This window comes from Typha latifolia, chromosome 3 (genome assembly GCF_019914945.1).
Source record: "Typha latifolia isolate L0001 chromosome 3, TyphaL0001v2, whole genome shotgun sequence".
Taxonomy (NCBI): domain Eukaryota; kingdom Viridiplantae; phylum Streptophyta; class Magnoliopsida; order Poales; family Typhaceae; genus Typha; species Typha latifolia.
The window spans coordinates 13,636,463-13,654,906 of NC_133088.1; the positions used below are offsets into that span (position 1 = coordinate 13,636,463).

Sequence of the window (18,444 nt, forward strand, 5' to 3'; positions counted from 1 at the left end):
TTTTTAATGTTGTACTTCTATTGAGAAAAAAAAAAAGTTTGATAAATTAATTTATTTGTAACTTTATTTTAAAAAGTTTTTTAGTATACAAGTTTGTTAGTCAGTGTAGAAATCCTATCAACCAGCATCTTACTCTTTCCTCTTCAACGGCGTCAAATGCCGGGCGCTCTATCGTGCTCCGCAACCACACGCTTCCGCTCACTCTTCCTTCAATTCGGGCAATGCTTCCCGCCACATCCACCATCACAACCGTGGAATACCTCCCCTTCGTCTCCTCCCCCTCCTCCTCCTCGTCTCCTTCCCCTCTCTCCTGGAAATCCCTCATCCTCACCTCCACCTCCCAAGGTCTCTTCCTCCACGCCATCTCCCTCTTTATCCGAATGCGCGCCGCCTCTCCACCTCCCTTCCAGCGCGCCGTCCTCCCTTCCGTCCTCAAGTCCTGTGCCGCTCTAAGAGACCGAAAGCTCGGTGAGTCGCTTCATGGGTTCGTGATCCGCTCCGGTTGGTCTTCCGATCTCTACACCGCCAATGCTCTCATGAACTTGTACTGCAAGATTGGAAGTTGTAGCGGTAATGGTTTCAGTTCGAATATCCGGATGCCGGAAAGAGGTTTTATTAATGCCGGTTCGAGAAGGTTTGGATTTCAGGGAGAGCCATGTAAATTGGTTGGCAATTCGATCACCCAAACGTCGAATGAGGAAAATAACGATGTTGGTCTGCAAAATTCTAGATATTTGGTTGAATTTGTGAAGAGTGATGCGAGTTTAGGTCAACTTTCCTCTTTGCTGAAGGTGAGAAAGGTGTTTGATGAAATGCCCGAACGAGATGCTGTGTCGTGGAATACTATGATTGCAGGGTTTTCTGAAAATGGGATGTATATGGAAGCTCTAGAAATGGTCAGGAGTATGGGTAAGACTGGTTTGAAGCCTGATTCCTTTACTTTATCGAGCGTTCTTCCTATCTTTGCGGAGTTTGTTGATGTCTCCAAGGGGATGGAGATTCATGGCTTTGCTATACGGAATGCATTTGATTCTGATGTTTTTATTGGGAGCAGCTTGATTGACATGTATGCAAAGTGCACACATGTCGATTATTCACAGCGGGTGTTTGATCTTCTACCAGAACATGATGCCATTTCATGGAATTCTATGATTGCAGCGTTTGTGCAAAATGGAATGGTTGATGAGGGGCTCAGATTGTTTCGTCAGATGTTGCAAGTTCAAATGAAGCCCATGCCAGTAACTTTCTCTAGTATCATGCCTGCTTGTGCTCATTTAACTATGTTGCATCTGGGTAAGCAGTTACATGGGTACATAATCCGAGGTGGGTTCGATGATAATGTTTTTATTGCTAGCTCTCTTGTTGATATGTATGCCAAATGTGGAAGTATTAGTGTCGCTCGGTGTGTCTTTGATAGGATGCATTTGCCTGATATGGTATCATGGACAGCCATGATCATGGGGTATGCGTTACATGGACCAGCCAAAGAGGCTCTCTTTTTGTTCAGGAAGATGGAGATGGAGAATGAGAAACCAAATTATGTGGCTTTCCTAGCAGTTTTAACAGCTTGTAGCCATGCCGGATTGGTAGATGAGGGCCAGAAGTATTTTAACAGTATGTGTAAAGATTATGGAATCATTCCCTGTCTGGAGCATTATGCGGCTGTTGCCGACCTCTTTGGCCGTGCTGGGAAGCTAGACGAAGCGTATGAATTCATCTGCAACATGCATATAAACCCGACTGCAACTGTTTGGTCCACCCTATTGAGGGCATGTAGGGTCCAAAAGAATATAACATTAGCTGAGAAAGTAACCAGGAAAATATGTGAGCTTGATCCAAATAACATGGGATCCCATGTTCTTATGTCAAATATTTATTCAGCTTCTGGCAGATGGAATGCAGCAGCTAACATACGAATGACCATGAAGGATAAAGGCATGAAGAAGCAACCAGCTTGTAGTTGGATAGAAGTAAAGAACAAGTTGCATGCATTTGTAGCTCATGACAACTCCCATCCATGGTATAATAAGATAATTGAGGCTTTAGATATTCTATCAGGGCAGATGGAGCGTGAAGGATATGTACCCGACACGCAAGATGTATTTCAAGACATAGAAGAAGAGCAGAAGAGATATGTATTGTGTGGTCACAGTGAGAGGCTTGCAATAGTATTTGGCATCATAAGTACTTCTCCAGGGGCAACCATTCGTGTGATGAAGAACCTTCGAGTCTGTGTTGATTGCCACACAGTGACGAAATTTATTTCAAAAATTGTTGGAAGGGAGATTGTTGTGAGGGATGTAAACCGTTTCCACCATTTTAAGGATGGTAGTTGTTCATGTGGGGATTACTGGTGAGAGATAAAAGAAAGCAAGCAAACCGAAATTGCCTGCATGAAGGATATGAAACACTTCTTGCTGGTTCTCTGCCAAGTGAACTGAGATGTTGCTTAGAAGTTTTGGACCACATGGCGTTAATTGCATATCTTTCATAGAACTTCCTTCAGCTTCAAATATGTACTTGGAGAATCGCAAAAAGACGTACATCCTTCTTTACACCTTCCTCATGCTTACCTTCAGGTATTTCAGTACTCCCCAGAAAAGACGTACATATGTAAAGTCTTATTTTATCATATTTAGATGCCTTTTTGTTATATTAAACTAATCTCATTTTAGCGTCGTTTGGTTTATCTGATCCCCTACTCTTCGATGAGGAGTTGAATGAGCAGTCCTAACCCATTTGAAGAATAATAGCTTGTTGCCTCAGATTTTGCTCAGATTAGTGAACAATGATGCTTTTTTCTTGAAATTTTTTTGTGACTTATGCGCCTCACTGTATTACCACCAAGTGATATCCTGAAGTTTATGTTTTGGACCATTCAGCTTTTCTTATGGAAGATTAATTAGGAGTCGGATTCTTCAGGGGACAAGATAGGCCCTTTAATAAGAGGAACCCCTATAGATTGTAAAGTTAAAAAGAACTTTATCTTATGCCAATATAACATATTTAAATCGCTTATCTAATTACGCTGATATATATAGAATGAAAAATGAGAATGATTTAACTCTGAAATTTCAATATTAATAGTAGGTGAACAGATCCATTTACGGTACTTGCCATAGATTAGATATACTATTGCTTGGTTCTAAAAGTGAGTATGTTCTTCACTGGTTTGTCAATTTTCATTTTATGCTTAATCATGGTGCACGCAAATACAACAAAAGTAGTATCACAGTTTCCCTATTTTGATTGGTAAAATAACTTTTCTTCCTGTTATCAATTTGTCAGTAGCTTGAAATAGATGAAACATTTAACTTGCTCGTTTACACATTTTGACTTGCAGTGGATGAAGCGCAGATGCCACGAGGACTTCAAAAGCATGGCTTCTGACAACGACCATGATGTTTAATAGATGCGCCATGGCTAAGGTTGAGAGCAAACTTGCAAGGCGGAAGAGAGACACCTTTTTTTTTTTTTAATGCCATGAGAATCCTGATTAATACTACCCTCACTGCTATTCCTTGTCCTCTTGAATTTTGGATTTAACTTTGAACCAAATTACTAAGATAGCTAGGATTTTCCTGTGGGGAAAGGCAAAGGTTGCAAAGGACTTCATCTGGTTAACTAGGACATTGTGGCCAGAACTTGCGTTTGGCCAAAACTTCTCGTATTAGGTGTAATGCTTTTCATCTTCTGGGACTGGGACTAACGCTTTCTCGGCTTGTTTAATGAATCTTAAATGTGGGCCTTTGGACCCTTGGGTCGCCACGCCCGAAACTGGGGGCTCTCTTTGAGCCTAGCGGGCTCTGTGGACTACGACTAAGAACTTAAAGTATGGGGTTAGAATGTCTGTTGGACAGGGTAATACGACTGATATCCTAAAATACCCCTCCCAGTAATGTAAGCACATGAAAGTTAATGAGCTTTCGGTGAAATGAAATTGGAATTGAGCTGGTGGAGGATAAGTGGATTTGATGGCCTCCAAGGAAAGGCATGGCCTGATAGCTAACTAAAATACTTTTATAGAGAAAATAAGATATAATATTTTTTAAATTTGGCATGTCATGCTCAGCTTGTTATACGAGTTTAATATCTTACGGGCTAGTGGACAGTAACGGGCTATAATATTATAGTCTGACCTGAATTTAACATAGCCCGTGTGATTGGTGGGTTGGGATGTAAATAAATACTTAAGCCTAATCAATTCAATTTGGAGGTGTGGAAAGTTATTGCCTATAGCATCAACATTATCTTTGCTTTCGATGCCAACCAGATCGGGCAATTTTGAGAAGTTTAAGGCTGTGATTTCTATCAGTCTCAATGCTTAGAAAAGCACGAAATAAGATATGTTTTAAAGGTATTAGAAGCAAGGCTGAGAATACGACTAGGCAGACTTTGGCTATGGCTAACGACTAGTTTTAGCAAAGATACTTTCAAATAATGTCAAATTGGTTAATTGATAGAAACTTGTATGGGGTACTATAAAATCCCTCATTTTGTCAAAAGCCTAACCCTTTGACTGTCAATCCACCTTGGAAGCAGAAGCTCTTGCTCTTAAGAAAGTGCTATTGTTTGTTATAAGTTGACATGCAGTATATAAAAATGAATTAAGAAAGTGTCACTCTGTTACTTTAGAAAAATAAGTGAAATGGGACATAGAATATTTTAGAAAAGTATAGGAACTCACTTTTCATTTCATTTTTTTCATCCGAACACTAAAGTGAGACTTTAAAAAAGTTGTTGCTTTTCATTTACTATTTCCCAGCAACCTCACCAAAACTAATAATAAGATATTTTTGAGGTATTAAAAGTAAAATTTAAGAACTAAATAATTAATACCAAATACATTAGATAGTTAATAGATTGTTAGTGACAATGGCAAACCAAAAAATTTTACCGGTAGGGGTAAGATTATGAAGTTTGAAGTCACTTCAATAAAAATATTAAAGTATACTTAAACTATATAAATTGTAAATTATGAAATTGTATAAGTATCAACCAAAGTTTTACATCTATGGTGATAAAAATTAATACTCTTCTTTCTAATTAACACTAAAAATTATAGTTGTCCTCGGCTAGATTTCATTTTCTAAAAAGCGTGCATTGTTAACCTTATTGTCGATGATCATTTAAATATCCTTCCAGTATATATATAACTTTTAACATTCATCTATTTTATAAATATTCTTTTCCAATTTCATCTTGTATATTAGGATAATTATCAGATATTCTAATTCATAATTCAGGATCCAAAGGAGATATTTTATATCAATATTAATTTCGATGACTTGTTTTATAAAATATTTGTTTCATTATCACTCCATTTGATCAACCATAATTGAAATAAAACCCTAGCAACAATAAGAGTGAAATTAATCGGATAAAAAATTTAATAGTTATCATAACAATTTAATAAGAAATTTATCTATCGTCCTCCTCTTCGGTTATATTTTTTAATTAGAATAGCTTCGGGAAGACAAAAAAGATTAAATAACAAAGTAAAAAAAAATTAATTCTTTTATATATTTTTTACTGTGGCTAATGCCTTGTTTGTTTTGAATTTAGAAAACTAATTTAGAGATCTTTAAATTGATTCAGTAATTAAATATTTTTTTTATTTTTTATATCTAATTAAGTTTACTCTCAGAAAAAACAAAACAAGCGTCCTCAATCTCAAACCAAATAAGCTCAAATTAAGTGTAGAAATTTTTAGAGTAAGGGTTAGGTAGGGTTTGAGATCTACGTGGGCCCCGCACAACTGATGTCTGTGGGCCCACACTATTACTTGCTTTGGAACCTGTGGAGCTGAGGGAGAGAAGAAGAGAAAAATGAATGAATTAATTAGTAATTTATTTACATATGGCAGTGGGTCCAACTACCTAATAAGTAAAATATAGGGTGCTTTAAATGAACTTGCCAAAGATTAAACTTTTCTTGGATCTCTGCAGCATCGCCGATGCGTTGTGAGTACTAATAAAATCTCCCACCAATATGATCTAGAACCGATGGAGGAGGAGGCATCCATCGTCAAGGCGGCAACGCCACATGGGTGAATGCATGAAAGGACGGGGACTTGTCTAAGACGTGGCAGCATTATATCCGCTCGCTCGGTCGCTCAACAAACTACGCTTAAATAGGTGGGGTTTGAAATTTAATTCATGCATCTCGAGGGTACTTATTTTTAAATATATTTTGTAAATAAATACTTATCTATATATATATATATATATATATTTTTTTTTTTTAATCAAACTATGTAAAAAAATTTGAGCGTGACATAGATGTCAAGAATCTTTTTATTTTATAATAAACTTGAGACAGTCACAAATATTAGATACCGCATGAATTGCACGTGTGGAATACAAAATAATATCAAATACTATTCATTTAAGCATCACATAGAAAATCACATCACATGTAATTTCTCAAATAGGCATAACTAATCGTATGATAACTGATTGTGTATTAGAATAAAAGTAAATTTATAAATAATACCTAATCTTTGAACGAAATCTTAGTTTACACATTATATGTTAATTATTTATAAATCAAGCTATATAATTTAGTATATATATATATATATATATATATATATATATATATATATATATAATATCCTACTATTAGATTTGTTAATTAAATTTAATCGAACTTCTAGTTTAAATTAACTATATAACTAAACATAAAAAATAAAAAAAAAACTCTCCACTTGAAATAAAATCAAACTTAGTTCATTATTACTTTCATTTTATAATTCTTTTTGTAATAAAGAATTTGATATAACTTTTAGTACAATGTGTTACGAACCGGCTTAATCTAATCCGCAACGGTTCTGGACTCGATAAAGCTCGTAACTTTCGAAGAGATCTGCAAACAATCTAACCAACGGATCCTTCTGAATTTTGAATATATTATTGCTCTTAGAGAGAACTTTTCAATGAATCCAAGATCACAGAATTTGGACGGTTAGATCTCAAGATATCGACCAAATAGTAGTCTAAGGTCAATTAGATCATAGCTTAATAGCCCACCAATGGCTAGATAGATGCTAGGTTTAGTTCTTAGTGTGAATGGAGAAGTTGCTGTAGAAGAGGGGGGTTAGAAGCTGAAAGAGGCCGACCATAGATTTGGGCAGACGAAGAAGGGCGGCGAGAGAAGGCGCCAATGGCTAGAGATAAGTAGAGAAGGAGAAAAAGGCCAAAGCTAATTCCACTATCATTATCATCATCATCATAAGACTCCAATTATAGTTTCTTCCACATATATATAGAGGCTCACATAAAAACTCCTCAACTAAGTTAAACAATTCCAAACAACCATAACGAAGAAGTCATGAATATAAAAATTGAAGATCTGGAGGTTGGCCATCTTATCCAATTGGTTTGATATTATTTGGATATGTGTAGAATATTCAAATAAAATCATAACTTGCTAAGACTCTAACTAAACTAAATAATCAAATAAGATAATTAGACTCAATCTATTGAACCTAATCTCTCTTTGATGTGATCCGATCTGACCCGATTCACATCACAATGATAATGCACAATTATTTTAACTTTGTGAAGATCAACCCATTTTAAAACAATGCAAAATGTAAACTAGACACATTTAAGATAGCTTTCACATTAAAACGGTAGTAATCTTAACCATTAATATTTTTCCAAATCATATGGGGGTACAAAACTAAAAGATCAATTATTAGTGAGTACAACTAATGTTCTAGTTGTCAAAAATAAATAAATAAATACTCATGAGTAAGTGGACAAACCAAAAGACAAATACAATAGCTATAATAACTAAAATAAATTCCTACAAATAATTTTGAAGTGTGCTCACAGTCCTTAGGGACAATATATAGCTTACTCAGATATGCTCATCCAAAAGATGCATCCCAAAAAATTTCAAATTTTATTCATTTTATAAAAATCACATTAAAAAAGAGAGAAAACAAATGAAAGCCAATAATGAAAAAACAAAACAAACAAAACCAAAAACAAAACCCTTCTTTTGGCCACCATGCTAGCGATCCCCGCATACTGGATGGGCAGCACGTGGTTGCCGGACTCAGTCTTGGAAGCCATCACCAAGAAAGCCAGAGCTTTCCTATGGGAAAATGGCAACAGACGTGGTATGCACCTCATCGGATGGGACACAACCACGCGCCCTAAGGAAGAAGGCGGCCTGGCCATTCTAAAGCTCACGCAGGCCCGCACGGCACTCGCCGGGAAGCTGCTCTTCCAAGTGCTGAACCAGGTAGATAAACCATGGGTTCGCATCCTAACGGCAAAATACGGGGTACTAAACCCATGGGATCCGAGCACGCCTCCCAAGGCCTCCTCGGTATGGCGGGCCCTCTCCAGAACTGCCTTAACCATGCGAACAGGCTGCCGCAAGCTGGTGGGCAACGGCCGATCAACCCGGCCGCTTTGTAGACCCATGGATCACTCCAATCCCGTGGACCCGGCAACCGCGCTGCATGCACCCTAGCCTGCTGGACGAGAAGCTGCTAGTGAGCGACCTGAAGGGCTGGCCAGGCGAAAGATTACTGTCGGACGCCGGGTCGGACCTAGCCTTCGAAATCACCTCGGCTCTCTCGATAAGGACCGAAGAGGCAGACAGATGGATCTGGTGGCCACACCGGGAAGGAGAGCCACGAGCTAAGTCCATCTACACCCACCTTCAACCCGGCAGCCAGCCCAGCTGGGATGGGTGGCGAGCGCTGTGGCAGCTCCCGTTGGCACCGCGGGTTCACCTGTTTATTTGGAAGCTCTGCTGCGGGCGGCGCCCACCCGAGCCCCCCGTATGGGCTCGCATCGGACTCCACGAGAAGTGCGCCCGTGCGGCATACACCGGAGACGACAGACCACCTATTCTTCTCATGCAGATACGCATTGGAAGTGTGGGCCCTGCTAGCTCAGGAGCAAGCCGGGACTCCAACCGAGATAAGCCACGTCGGAGCTGACTGGCTCTGCGACGAAACTCAGGACCCTGCATGCAAAGCCTTAATTGCGACAACCCTCTGGACGGTGTGGAAACAGCGGAACGCGCGGGTATTCCGAGGCGAAAACGACACGGCGCAAACGGCAGTCCGTAGGGCGGTGCAACTTGCTCGGGACTACGCCAAACCAACCCGGCAACCGCCCAAGCACACTAGGCCACGGACCGAAAGCAAATGGGTGGCCCCACCCCCTGGCTGGACCAAAGTGAACGTGGATGGCGCCCACGCACCGGGCGACTACCAAGCGGGAGTTGGAGCTGTGCTCAGGTCAGCAGACGGTGCACTCCTGCAGGCAGCTTGGGAGCCCACACTGGCCGGTTCGGCCTTACAAGCCGAGGGCATGGCCCTCCGGCTCGGGCTAGTCCTAGCTAGGGACCAAGGGCAGGTGGTGGTAGAAACCGGCTCTCTCGGCGGGTGCGGATCATGAAGTCGGAGCTGAGCTCTGCCCCCGGGAGCTCCGAAACCTAGTTGCCGAGTGCAAATCACGGCTCGGCTCTCTCCCAAACTATCGCCTCACCCATACATACCGAAGAAGCCAGGTGTGCGGCCGCGGGCGGGCGGCCAAACGGGGCAAGGCTGCGTCGCTCTCCGTCCGGGCTAAGGCCGGGGACCCCATTCCCGCGGAACTTTGTAACCGACTAACTTTCGACGCCTTAACCCCACTTGGGCGTTAAGCCAGCTTAATAAAGCTCTTATTATAAAAAAAAAAAAAACCCTTCTTTTAAAAAATAAAATTATATAAGCAAAGATAAAATTCATGAATAAAAAGAATATGCAATAATACATACGATTTTTACATTGAAAACTCTAAATGTACATAAATTCAGGAATCCTAGAATCAAATCATATTCTATTAGAAATCTAATAAATTTTATAGTTGATCTAATAAATTTTTGAGCTGCTGTGGCAAGCTGAGTGATTAAAAAAAAAAAAACTACTACGCTGGGCCCCTATCTTAATTGGCTGGAGGAATTAAAAATTTATTAGATCAACCAAACAATTTATTATATTTCTAATAGAACGTGGAGATGGCCACAAAAATTGGAAAAAAAAATCATTATCTTTGTTAGACAGCTAAGGCATGTGGGGCCCCAACTTTATGACTTGGGACTCCTATCTTAAATCACTCATGGGTTAGGCCTCTAGGCTGAAGATGCATATAGATCATACTTTTTTTATCTCAAAAAATAATAACTAAGATATAAAATTTAAAATATTAAATTTATAAAATAAGCTCACAAAAATGATAAAAAAATAAGAAGTAGGATAGAAGGTTACTCACCTTCTAGCAAAACTTTTATTACCAAAATAAAGAAGATATCTAGCAAGATATCCCTAATAAATATGAGGATTATTAAGATAATTTTAATAATAACACACTAATTAACTAGATAAAATAGCACGATAAAATAATAAAATAATTTAGCACTAATTTTTAGGTTAGCGGGCCTTCGGCGCACTACAGTCATTTAATCAACAACGCGAATATCCATAGCATTGACGCGTCGGCAATAGCACATCACTATATTTGCCAAACATAGAAACTAGGAAAAAAAAAAGAACTGCTATTATAGATGTACTCCCTTTTTAAGACTTTTCATCATGTTGTTTAGAAAAAAGAAGAAGCACATTTCAGGTTCCACTCTCATAACGAATTGTCTCTCAATCTACTAATAAAACATCCCTCGATGCTGGTTTTTTTTTCCTAAATGGCGGAGAAAGAAAGAAAAGAATATATATATATATATATATATAAATTGTTGTGAATATGTAAAGAGGGCCATTTTAGGGCCATTTTTGGCATTAGGATAAAATGTTGGCAGTGAAACACGTGCTAAAAGTAATAAACAAATCATCAAGCTGCACTGCACCTATTTAAACAACCATCACAATGTTCTTAAATGGAACCTCTCTCTCTCTATATATGTAGTAGCAATCTCCACAAATTAAAGACACAAACTAGAGAAAGAAATCAAAGAGAGGGAGAGATGCTGGATTTTACTAATTCCCTGGTGATAGGCTTCACCATTTTAATAACTCCAGCTTTAGCCATTGTTCTGTTTGGGATCTTTAAGAGCTATGGAAGTAGAAGCCGCTCAAAGTTCCCACCAGGAGACAGGGGCCTGCCTTTCGTCGGCTGCGCTCTTTCTTTCTTCAAGCCTCACCCATGCACTTGCCGTGGAGATTACCTGGAAAAGCATCTCTCCAAGTATAATTCGAAATAAGATTCCGACAGTTTTAAGATCGAACAAGAATACAAAAACTCACGTCGATATATTTTATGGTTGATTTCTGTTTCTGTGGCAGGTACGGCAATATCTCGAGCGTAAACCTCTTCGGAGAGAAGATGGTGTTGTCGGCCGACCCCGAGCTGAACCGTTTCGTGCTGCAGAATGAGATGAGGTTGTTCAAACAACGACCCCCGTCCCCGAAGATCGACAAGCTGGCCGGGGACTCGTCCTTGATCCTCATGATGGGGGCGACCCACCGGCAAAAGAGATCCGTACTTCTCAACTTCTTTGGCACGATCAAGGTGCAGGCATCTTTCATTGAGCATATCGACGAGCTTGCGGCGAAGATGATCAGCTCTTGGAAGCATAAGAATGTCGTCCGTGTGACCGACGAAACCAGCAAGGTTTTTGACATGAAAATTTTAATTATATATGCTGTATTTATTATGATACTATGTATATTGATTAACTAACTAATGTATATCATATTTTTAACAATTAACTTCCTGTTTTTAACTTACTTAATAAGTCTAGTCTAGTCAATGGATCCATGATTGTAGTCTCCCTCTACAAAACAACTTCTGTGGAGATTCAGGACAGTGTAAACATTGACTTAGAAGAAGTTAATTTGTTTCTTCTTCCTCGACACTCAACTGACTACATAACTCCTTTTAACATCTTTTTATCTAAAGTATTATATAGCTTGCCTTCATAACTTTTCTTTAATTGCTTTGTTATCACTCCCAAGACAGCGGCGTCATTTCAGAATATACTACTTATTTATTAAAAGCGATGTGGGAGTAGGCTTGGAAGAACTAATTATACCTAATTAATATTGGGATTTTTTTTTGCAGTACTCTTTCGGCGTAATAGCAACGAAAGCCATGGGAGTTGATATTGACAAGCCTGAGACGGAGCAATTACGGAAAGACGTCACGGCACTTCACCGGGGGATTTTTGCACTTCCAATTAATTTCCCTGGTACTCTCTATTCCAAGGCCTTGAAGGTAAGAAAAGAATTAGGCATTAACCTTTTCTTGGACTCTCCTAATGTCTGTAATTAAAATAACATTGCTGATTTGGTTCATATCTTATGTGAACAACATAGGCCAGGGTCAACATTGATAATACTATCAAGCAAACAATAGAGGATAGAAAGGTGGACAAAAATAGAGACGAGGAGGACGACGACGATCTTATTGACTATCTTATGAAAGACACTTCTTTTACACCGGAGATGATTTGCGATACTGTAAAAGGCTTCATTCTTGGAGGTCAAATTACTACATCATCTGTTATAGCCTTAGCCATCTACTTCCTCCACGGATCTCCGAAAGCAGTAGAACAAATGAGGGTAAAGCATTTTATTTATTATTATTATTTTTTGTCATGTACACCCTTCCAAATTTTCTAATTTATGTATATATTCTTCTAACATAAGAGCTAAAAGGCGACACGGCGTAGATACTTTTTACTGAAAAATAAATGTAAACAAAGCGAAGGGTAATCTGTTTTAAATTTATGAAGTTTTGACGGTTAGTTAGGTTTGACCATATATCAGGGAGGGTTATGGAAAGTTGGAAACTTTAAAGACTAAAACTAAATGTGCTGAGGGATATATATATATAGTTAATTTTTTTACAAGGTTATACTCGCAAATAAGAGATTGTGGAAAGATATAAAGACACAAAAGAAGAAGCCTTACATAAATTAAATCTACTTATGGGAATATTGTTATGTCTACAGGAAGAGCAACTTCAAGCCATTAGATCAAAGAAGCATGATGGTATGGAAAAATTGGCTTGGAATGACTACAAGAATATGGAATTCACTCAATCTGTATGCATTCTTAACACCAGAAAATTTATAGAGCAAGTAACGAAAGTGTCATTATCTAACTTCGATTGTGATATATTTTTTTTCTTCTTCCGCTTAATTGATTATAAAGGTCATCAGCGAGGTATTGCGCCTTGGGAACGTAGCTCGTTTTCTTCGAAAGATAGCATTGAAAGATATTGAGTACAAAGGTGTGAATTAGAGTTACTTCAGTCTTCTCCCCCTCCCCTCCATTTAATCAATGATTTGACTCATCAATTATGTGCAATTGCATGGTTATCATGTATAGGTTATGTTATTCCAGAGGGAACCACCGTCCTACTCCATCTTGCTGCAGTCCATTTGGATCCCTCCTCATTTGAAAACCCTGAGCATTTCAATCCATGGAGATGGCAGGTAAATTCTAACTATTATCTCTATACTTTTTTAGTGGTAAAGACTATAAATACTATAACTCACTAATTATTCTAAAAATTTAAATTTGTACAAATCGATAATTTTTATAATTTATATATTCTAATATTCTCTAGCATTTGAAATGAGGACCTCTGCTTATGATACCAAACTTAACTCACCACTCAAAAGTATTATGAAAATAACAAAAAGAATAGAATAAAATAATTTCTTGTGAATATACATGTAATATCTACTTTTGTTTGTAGACTTCAATGGATGTGACAAAAGCCAAAATCTTTTTGCCCTTTGGTGGAGGTGTGAGACAATGCCTTGGCTGGGAGCTTGCAAGGATTGAGATAGCAATATTTCTTCACCATCTCATCCTTAACTACAACTGGGAATTCATCGAGCCTGACGATCCTACCCCGTTCCCTGTTCCAGATTTTCCCAAAGGCCTGCCCATTAGGGTCCGACAACGGTAGAATGCACCGTCTAAACAAGATCAATTACATTGATCACTCTTATGCATTCCACATCATGCATCAATGATTAGAATGTTTTTATTATCCGGTATGAACTTGGCAGTGTGTTTAAATGTGAACTTTCTATTAGAATCCTTAGTTTCTTACCTGAATTTGCTAGTTTACATATTAATACATCTGAGGCCTCTAAGGTACTCTTGATGAAAAATGTACGGGATTTTTATATGTGCAATTATGAACGTCTAAAATTTGTCGCGACATTCTTTAAAATATTATAATTGCCACATAATTACTAAACTATTTCAAAAATGGCATTCCATCAATTAGATGCTCTTTTTTTCCTACCTTCATTTTCATATGGGTGTTCAGTTTGAAATACAAATCAAGCTATAGACCTAAGAGGATAAAGACCGGAGATTTTATACTCATTAGTTCTTAAACTAGTCAGAGAGGAGTAAGAAAACCTTGTTATTTTGGATGTTATTTTAGAGAGATGAACATATTTAAATTAAACTGCCATATGATTTTTTTTAATCAACACTGTAATATATCGTAAAGTTGAGCTCACATGCATGTGAAGCCTTATCTATACCCCCCCTCTTTTTTTTATCTCTCTTTTTTTTCCTTCCCTCGTTCTCTGCAGCCTATTTTTCTTTCCCCTTCTTCTCATCCCAAGAGCCACCCACCCCATAATTCACATCGTTGACGTTTCCTCTACAATCATTGTAAGCTAATTTTAGTTTAGTGGTAGTTTGTTTGTTTTCCCTTTTTTTTTTTTTCCTTTCGGTTATGTTAATTAGTCGGCCAATGACCTTGTGTCTCCCACATTGGCCTTGGTAGCTTCCCTCGTCATCCAAATGCCTATGGTAGTTTTCATCTGTCATTTCTCTCCTTGGTTGAGATTACTCATGGTAGCATTTTCTCATTGACCTTCAAGCCCTTTTTCGCTAATAGTCGTCCCCGTCTCCTCTTCCAATCCAATATGTAACATTTTTCTTTGCTAAACAAGGTTTCTAATGTCGTCCTTGGGTGCTTCATGGCTAGGCTCATCGGGCGAGCCAACTCCATAGCTGCCGACCATGGAGTGGGGCTTGATCATCATTGACCACATCAGTGAGTTGTTCTCCACCTCATATGGACTATGCTTGTTGTGTAGTGTGTTCTAGGTTTTTGGTTTAGACTACTAGTGTTTGGGACCATTGACAAATAACTCCTTATTTCCATAGTGTTGAGCTATTTTTCATCGAGGTGGACTCCCTGCTCCATCTCCGGGTAGGATAACTATACCAGGCAATTACATAACTTGACAGGAGCTATCATAGGCTATGACAAATTATCTAGGTTATGTTTAGTACACCAATAAAAATTTAATCTTAGCTTGTATTATACCTTTGTTTATACAATCATAGCATAATATAATGAGATACAAATATAAAATATCAATACAACTCATTCCCACATAAACTACAATCATTGTCTAATATAATGATATACAAGTATAAAATATCAATACAACTCATTCCCACATAAATTATCCTCTATACTACCTCACTTCTAACTAGCCTCATTTTTGCTCTAAAATGTATCATGAAGATATCTCAAATAGTCATCAGGTACCACATATTTGAGGGCTAGAGAAAAATAAAGAGAATGATGAGCTAAAAGCTCACCAAATAAACTTTACCTTAAATGAAAAATGTTAAATAGAGAGTAAATTTTGTACTAGATAATATAAATAAAAATTATGATTATATCATGAATGTGCATGTTGTAACATCCCGTAAGAAAAAAAAAATTAAGTGCATAAGCCTTTTTCTTCTCCCATATCTTTCTTTTCTTTTCTCCTCTTTCCTTCTTCCTCGCCTTATAGCCCACTGTTTCCCTTTTTTCTTCTCGTCGCACCGGAGAGTCGTCAAAAGATGCCGATGCCGACCTTGCATATTGACTTGTCAGAGTGTCCTCTTCAATTAAGTATGTTTAATCTTAGTTTAGTTAGGTATTTATTATTTTTCCACCTATGTCTTCCTCCTCTTAAAATTGCGAGATATCCAACCGACCGGTAACCTTGTGTCTTTCCAGGTCAGTCTAATGCGATATGGGTCAGATCGAATCACATCATGGGGACATTGGGCTCAATGGATCGAGTCTAGTTATCTTATTTGATTTAGTTTAGTTAAATCTAGCTATGCGTAGTTGCGATAAAATATTCTCATAATATTCTACAGATGTCCAAATAATATCAAACTAACTGAATAAGATCGTTAACCTCTAGATCTACAACTTTGGTATTAATGACTTCTCTAGATTCAGAATTTATCTGTGGTGAAATAAAGAATTAATCCGAGAAGATAAGGAAGACTGGTTTAATTAAATTTTTTTAAGAATTTTTAATTTAATATATATAAATAGGGCCTTTTGGCTTGTATCTTAGGCATGCTTAGAATGAAAGATTAATTGACTTTTGCCCCAGCATCTCTCTCAACTAGGCTACTAGCCTCTACATTTCACTCCTCCTCCTTTACCAACTAGTGCCACATTTTCCGTTGGCACAGTCTAGTCTCCATTTTCTGCCGATCCCCTTAGTCTCGTAGGGCAGGCCTACTTCTCCCCATTCGTCTCTCTATCTTAACAATTTCTATCTCCCATACAATTTTTATCATAATTGTAAGTCAATCATAGCCTTCAACTATCTATCGCATCTGCATCCGCAAGCCACCACCACTATCATCCCTACTAGTGCCACCCCATCACTGTCTGCCTACCACCACCATACCTTACCTTGGAGTCCGTGCCTCCACCCATGGATCATAATCCTGTGCAGACCTGAATCTCCCATAATTGCTACAAACTAGATCAAGCCATTTCGTAACATAGTCCTAAAAGTTTTGTTGTCATCTTGTTGATGGTGCTCTTCTTGGGCTGACCTATCATACAAAATGTTCTATTTCTATTTTCATTTGCTTTAAATCAATCATAACTAGTGGAATGATAGTTTGAGGCAAATTATTTTAATTACTTATAATAATGCATTAGGCCTTGGTATAGCTACGCCAGCTCTATCTGATTAATTAACATACGAATTCTTAGATGACCTACCCAACCTATATTGCATATTAGTAAGATTATTTAATTAGTTAGTATTTGAAATATTATGCTTATATTTTATTATTAGAATTTTTATAAATCACACCCTGTATTTTACTTATAATAACGTCTTTAAAGATTTTGTAACCCGACCCCTTATTTCCTCTATAATTCACATTAACACCCTCAGTTAACTTAGATGATATTAGAAAAAATATTTCATTATAATACATAAAATAATTTATAAATACTTAAATTATCCATGTCTTCTTTTTATTCTCTTTTTCTCTTCCCAAAAAAGAAGAAGAACAAAAGGAGGAGGAGGAAGATGAGGGGAGAGGGGAAGATGATGAAAAGTGGTAGAGGCGGCGACGACGACGATGGTTACAGCGGAGGAGGAGGAGGTAGGTGGGGAAGATGATGGAGGGATATAGAAATGAGAGAGAACGGTGAGAGTATTTTGATAACTTGGTCGATGTTAATCAAAATAATGTTAGAGTGTTTAATAAAAATTTTAGGAGAAAATAATGAGTCGTGTTACAAAATTCTTAAAGATGCGTTGTGAATCATAAAATATATAAAAATACCTTTATTACTTCATTATCGAAGTGGACTTCATACCATGCGAGGATCCCGTGGTGCTATTACTTCATTAGGCAAGTGAAACTTTCATAAACTAATAGTGTAAAGAATGAAACATCTTACTTTATAATAATATGTGTTTCATTTTGCTTGTTTGTACTGTATAATATCATTCTACTAGCGCACATATATTATTATGAAGAAAGTGATTTCTGCATCTTGATAGTACCTAACATCTTCTTAGCCAATGTAAATGGTGAGAAAATTATATTATTATTATTATTATTATTATTATTTAGTAGAGCCCAATCTTAAGGTCATAGTGCATGGATTCTAGACAATTACATATACCATTTTGTTAATGATGAATAATTTACTATCGATTGAGGAGAGTCAAACCCTTTATGATATTTAAGTTAGAGAGCGAATGGTAGAATGATATAGACCTAGTGGTAGCTAATGATGTAGGGTGAGGGCATATTTGAGTAACAACTTATAATTTTTTGCACGATAGTGCGATGAAATGAAGTCAAGAGCTAGAATGGTAGTATTGATGTACGATACTAATGTGATTGACCTATGACTGAGGTCTTTAATTTACGGTAACGGACAATCGGTCATTCGCTAGGTGAGGGGCAAATAATTTTACTATTATGATCTACTCACCTCTGGAGTGTTTATGTAGTTAAGTGTGAGCGTTGATATGGCTTGGAATAATATATATTGTGTTGTTTATTATTAATACATGCAATTAATAGATATGTACATGATGAGGTTGTGGGATTGATTGTTATCATGACGGCATATTCATATTATTATATTATTATATCTT

At 37.6% G+C, this 18,444-nt stretch overlaps 2 protein-coding genes across 2 annotated transcripts; both read left to right on the plus strand.

Annotated features, from left to right (window-relative positions):
- The first annotated feature begins 128 nt into the window (after positions 1–128).
- Positions 129–3,691, plus strand: LOC140783358 (putative pentatricopeptide repeat-containing protein At3g23330). Its single transcript, XM_073130227.1, has 2 exons — positions 129–2,579; positions 3,344–3,691. Exon 1 carries the CDS (start codon positions 222–224, stop codon positions 2,355–2,357), a length of 2,136 nt encoding a protein of 711 aa, XP_072986328.1. The 5' UTR covers positions 129–221; the 3' UTR covers positions 2,358–2,579; positions 3,344–3,691.
- A 7,217-nt stretch (positions 3,692–10,908) lies between these two features.
- Positions 10,909–14,204, plus strand: LOC140783869 (steroid (22S)-hydroxylase-like). The gene is made up of 8 exons (XM_073130961.1): positions 10,909–11,210; positions 11,309–11,636; positions 12,087–12,239; positions 12,341–12,586; positions 12,979–13,071; positions 13,181–13,259; positions 13,358–13,464; positions 13,731–14,204. The coding sequence occupies exons 1-8, from the start codon at positions 10,990–10,992 to the stop codon at positions 13,944–13,946; spliced, it is 1,443 nt and encodes a 480-aa protein (XP_072987062.1). The 5' UTR covers positions 10,909–10,989; the 3' UTR covers positions 13,947–14,204.
- The last annotated feature ends 4,240 nt before the right edge of the window (positions 14,205–18,444 follow it).

Bases quoted from the DNA above. Each gene is read 5' to 3' on its own strand.
- LOC140783358 (XM_073130227.1), top strand. From the start codon at position 222: ATGCTTCCCGCCACATCCACCATCACAACCGTGGAATACCTCCCCTTC.
- LOC140783869 (XM_073130961.1), top strand. From the start codon at position 10,990: ATGCTGGATTTTACTAATTCCCTGGTGATAGGCTTCACCATTTTAATA. The intron at 11,637-12,086 runs GTTTTTGACATG...TTTTTTTTGCAG, and splicing joins TGACCGACGAAACCAGCAAG to TACTCTTTCGGCGTAATAGC. The intron at 12,240-12,340 runs GTAAGAAAAGAA...TGAACAACATAG, and splicing joins TCTATTCCAAGGCCTTGAAG to GCCAGGGTCAACATTGATAA.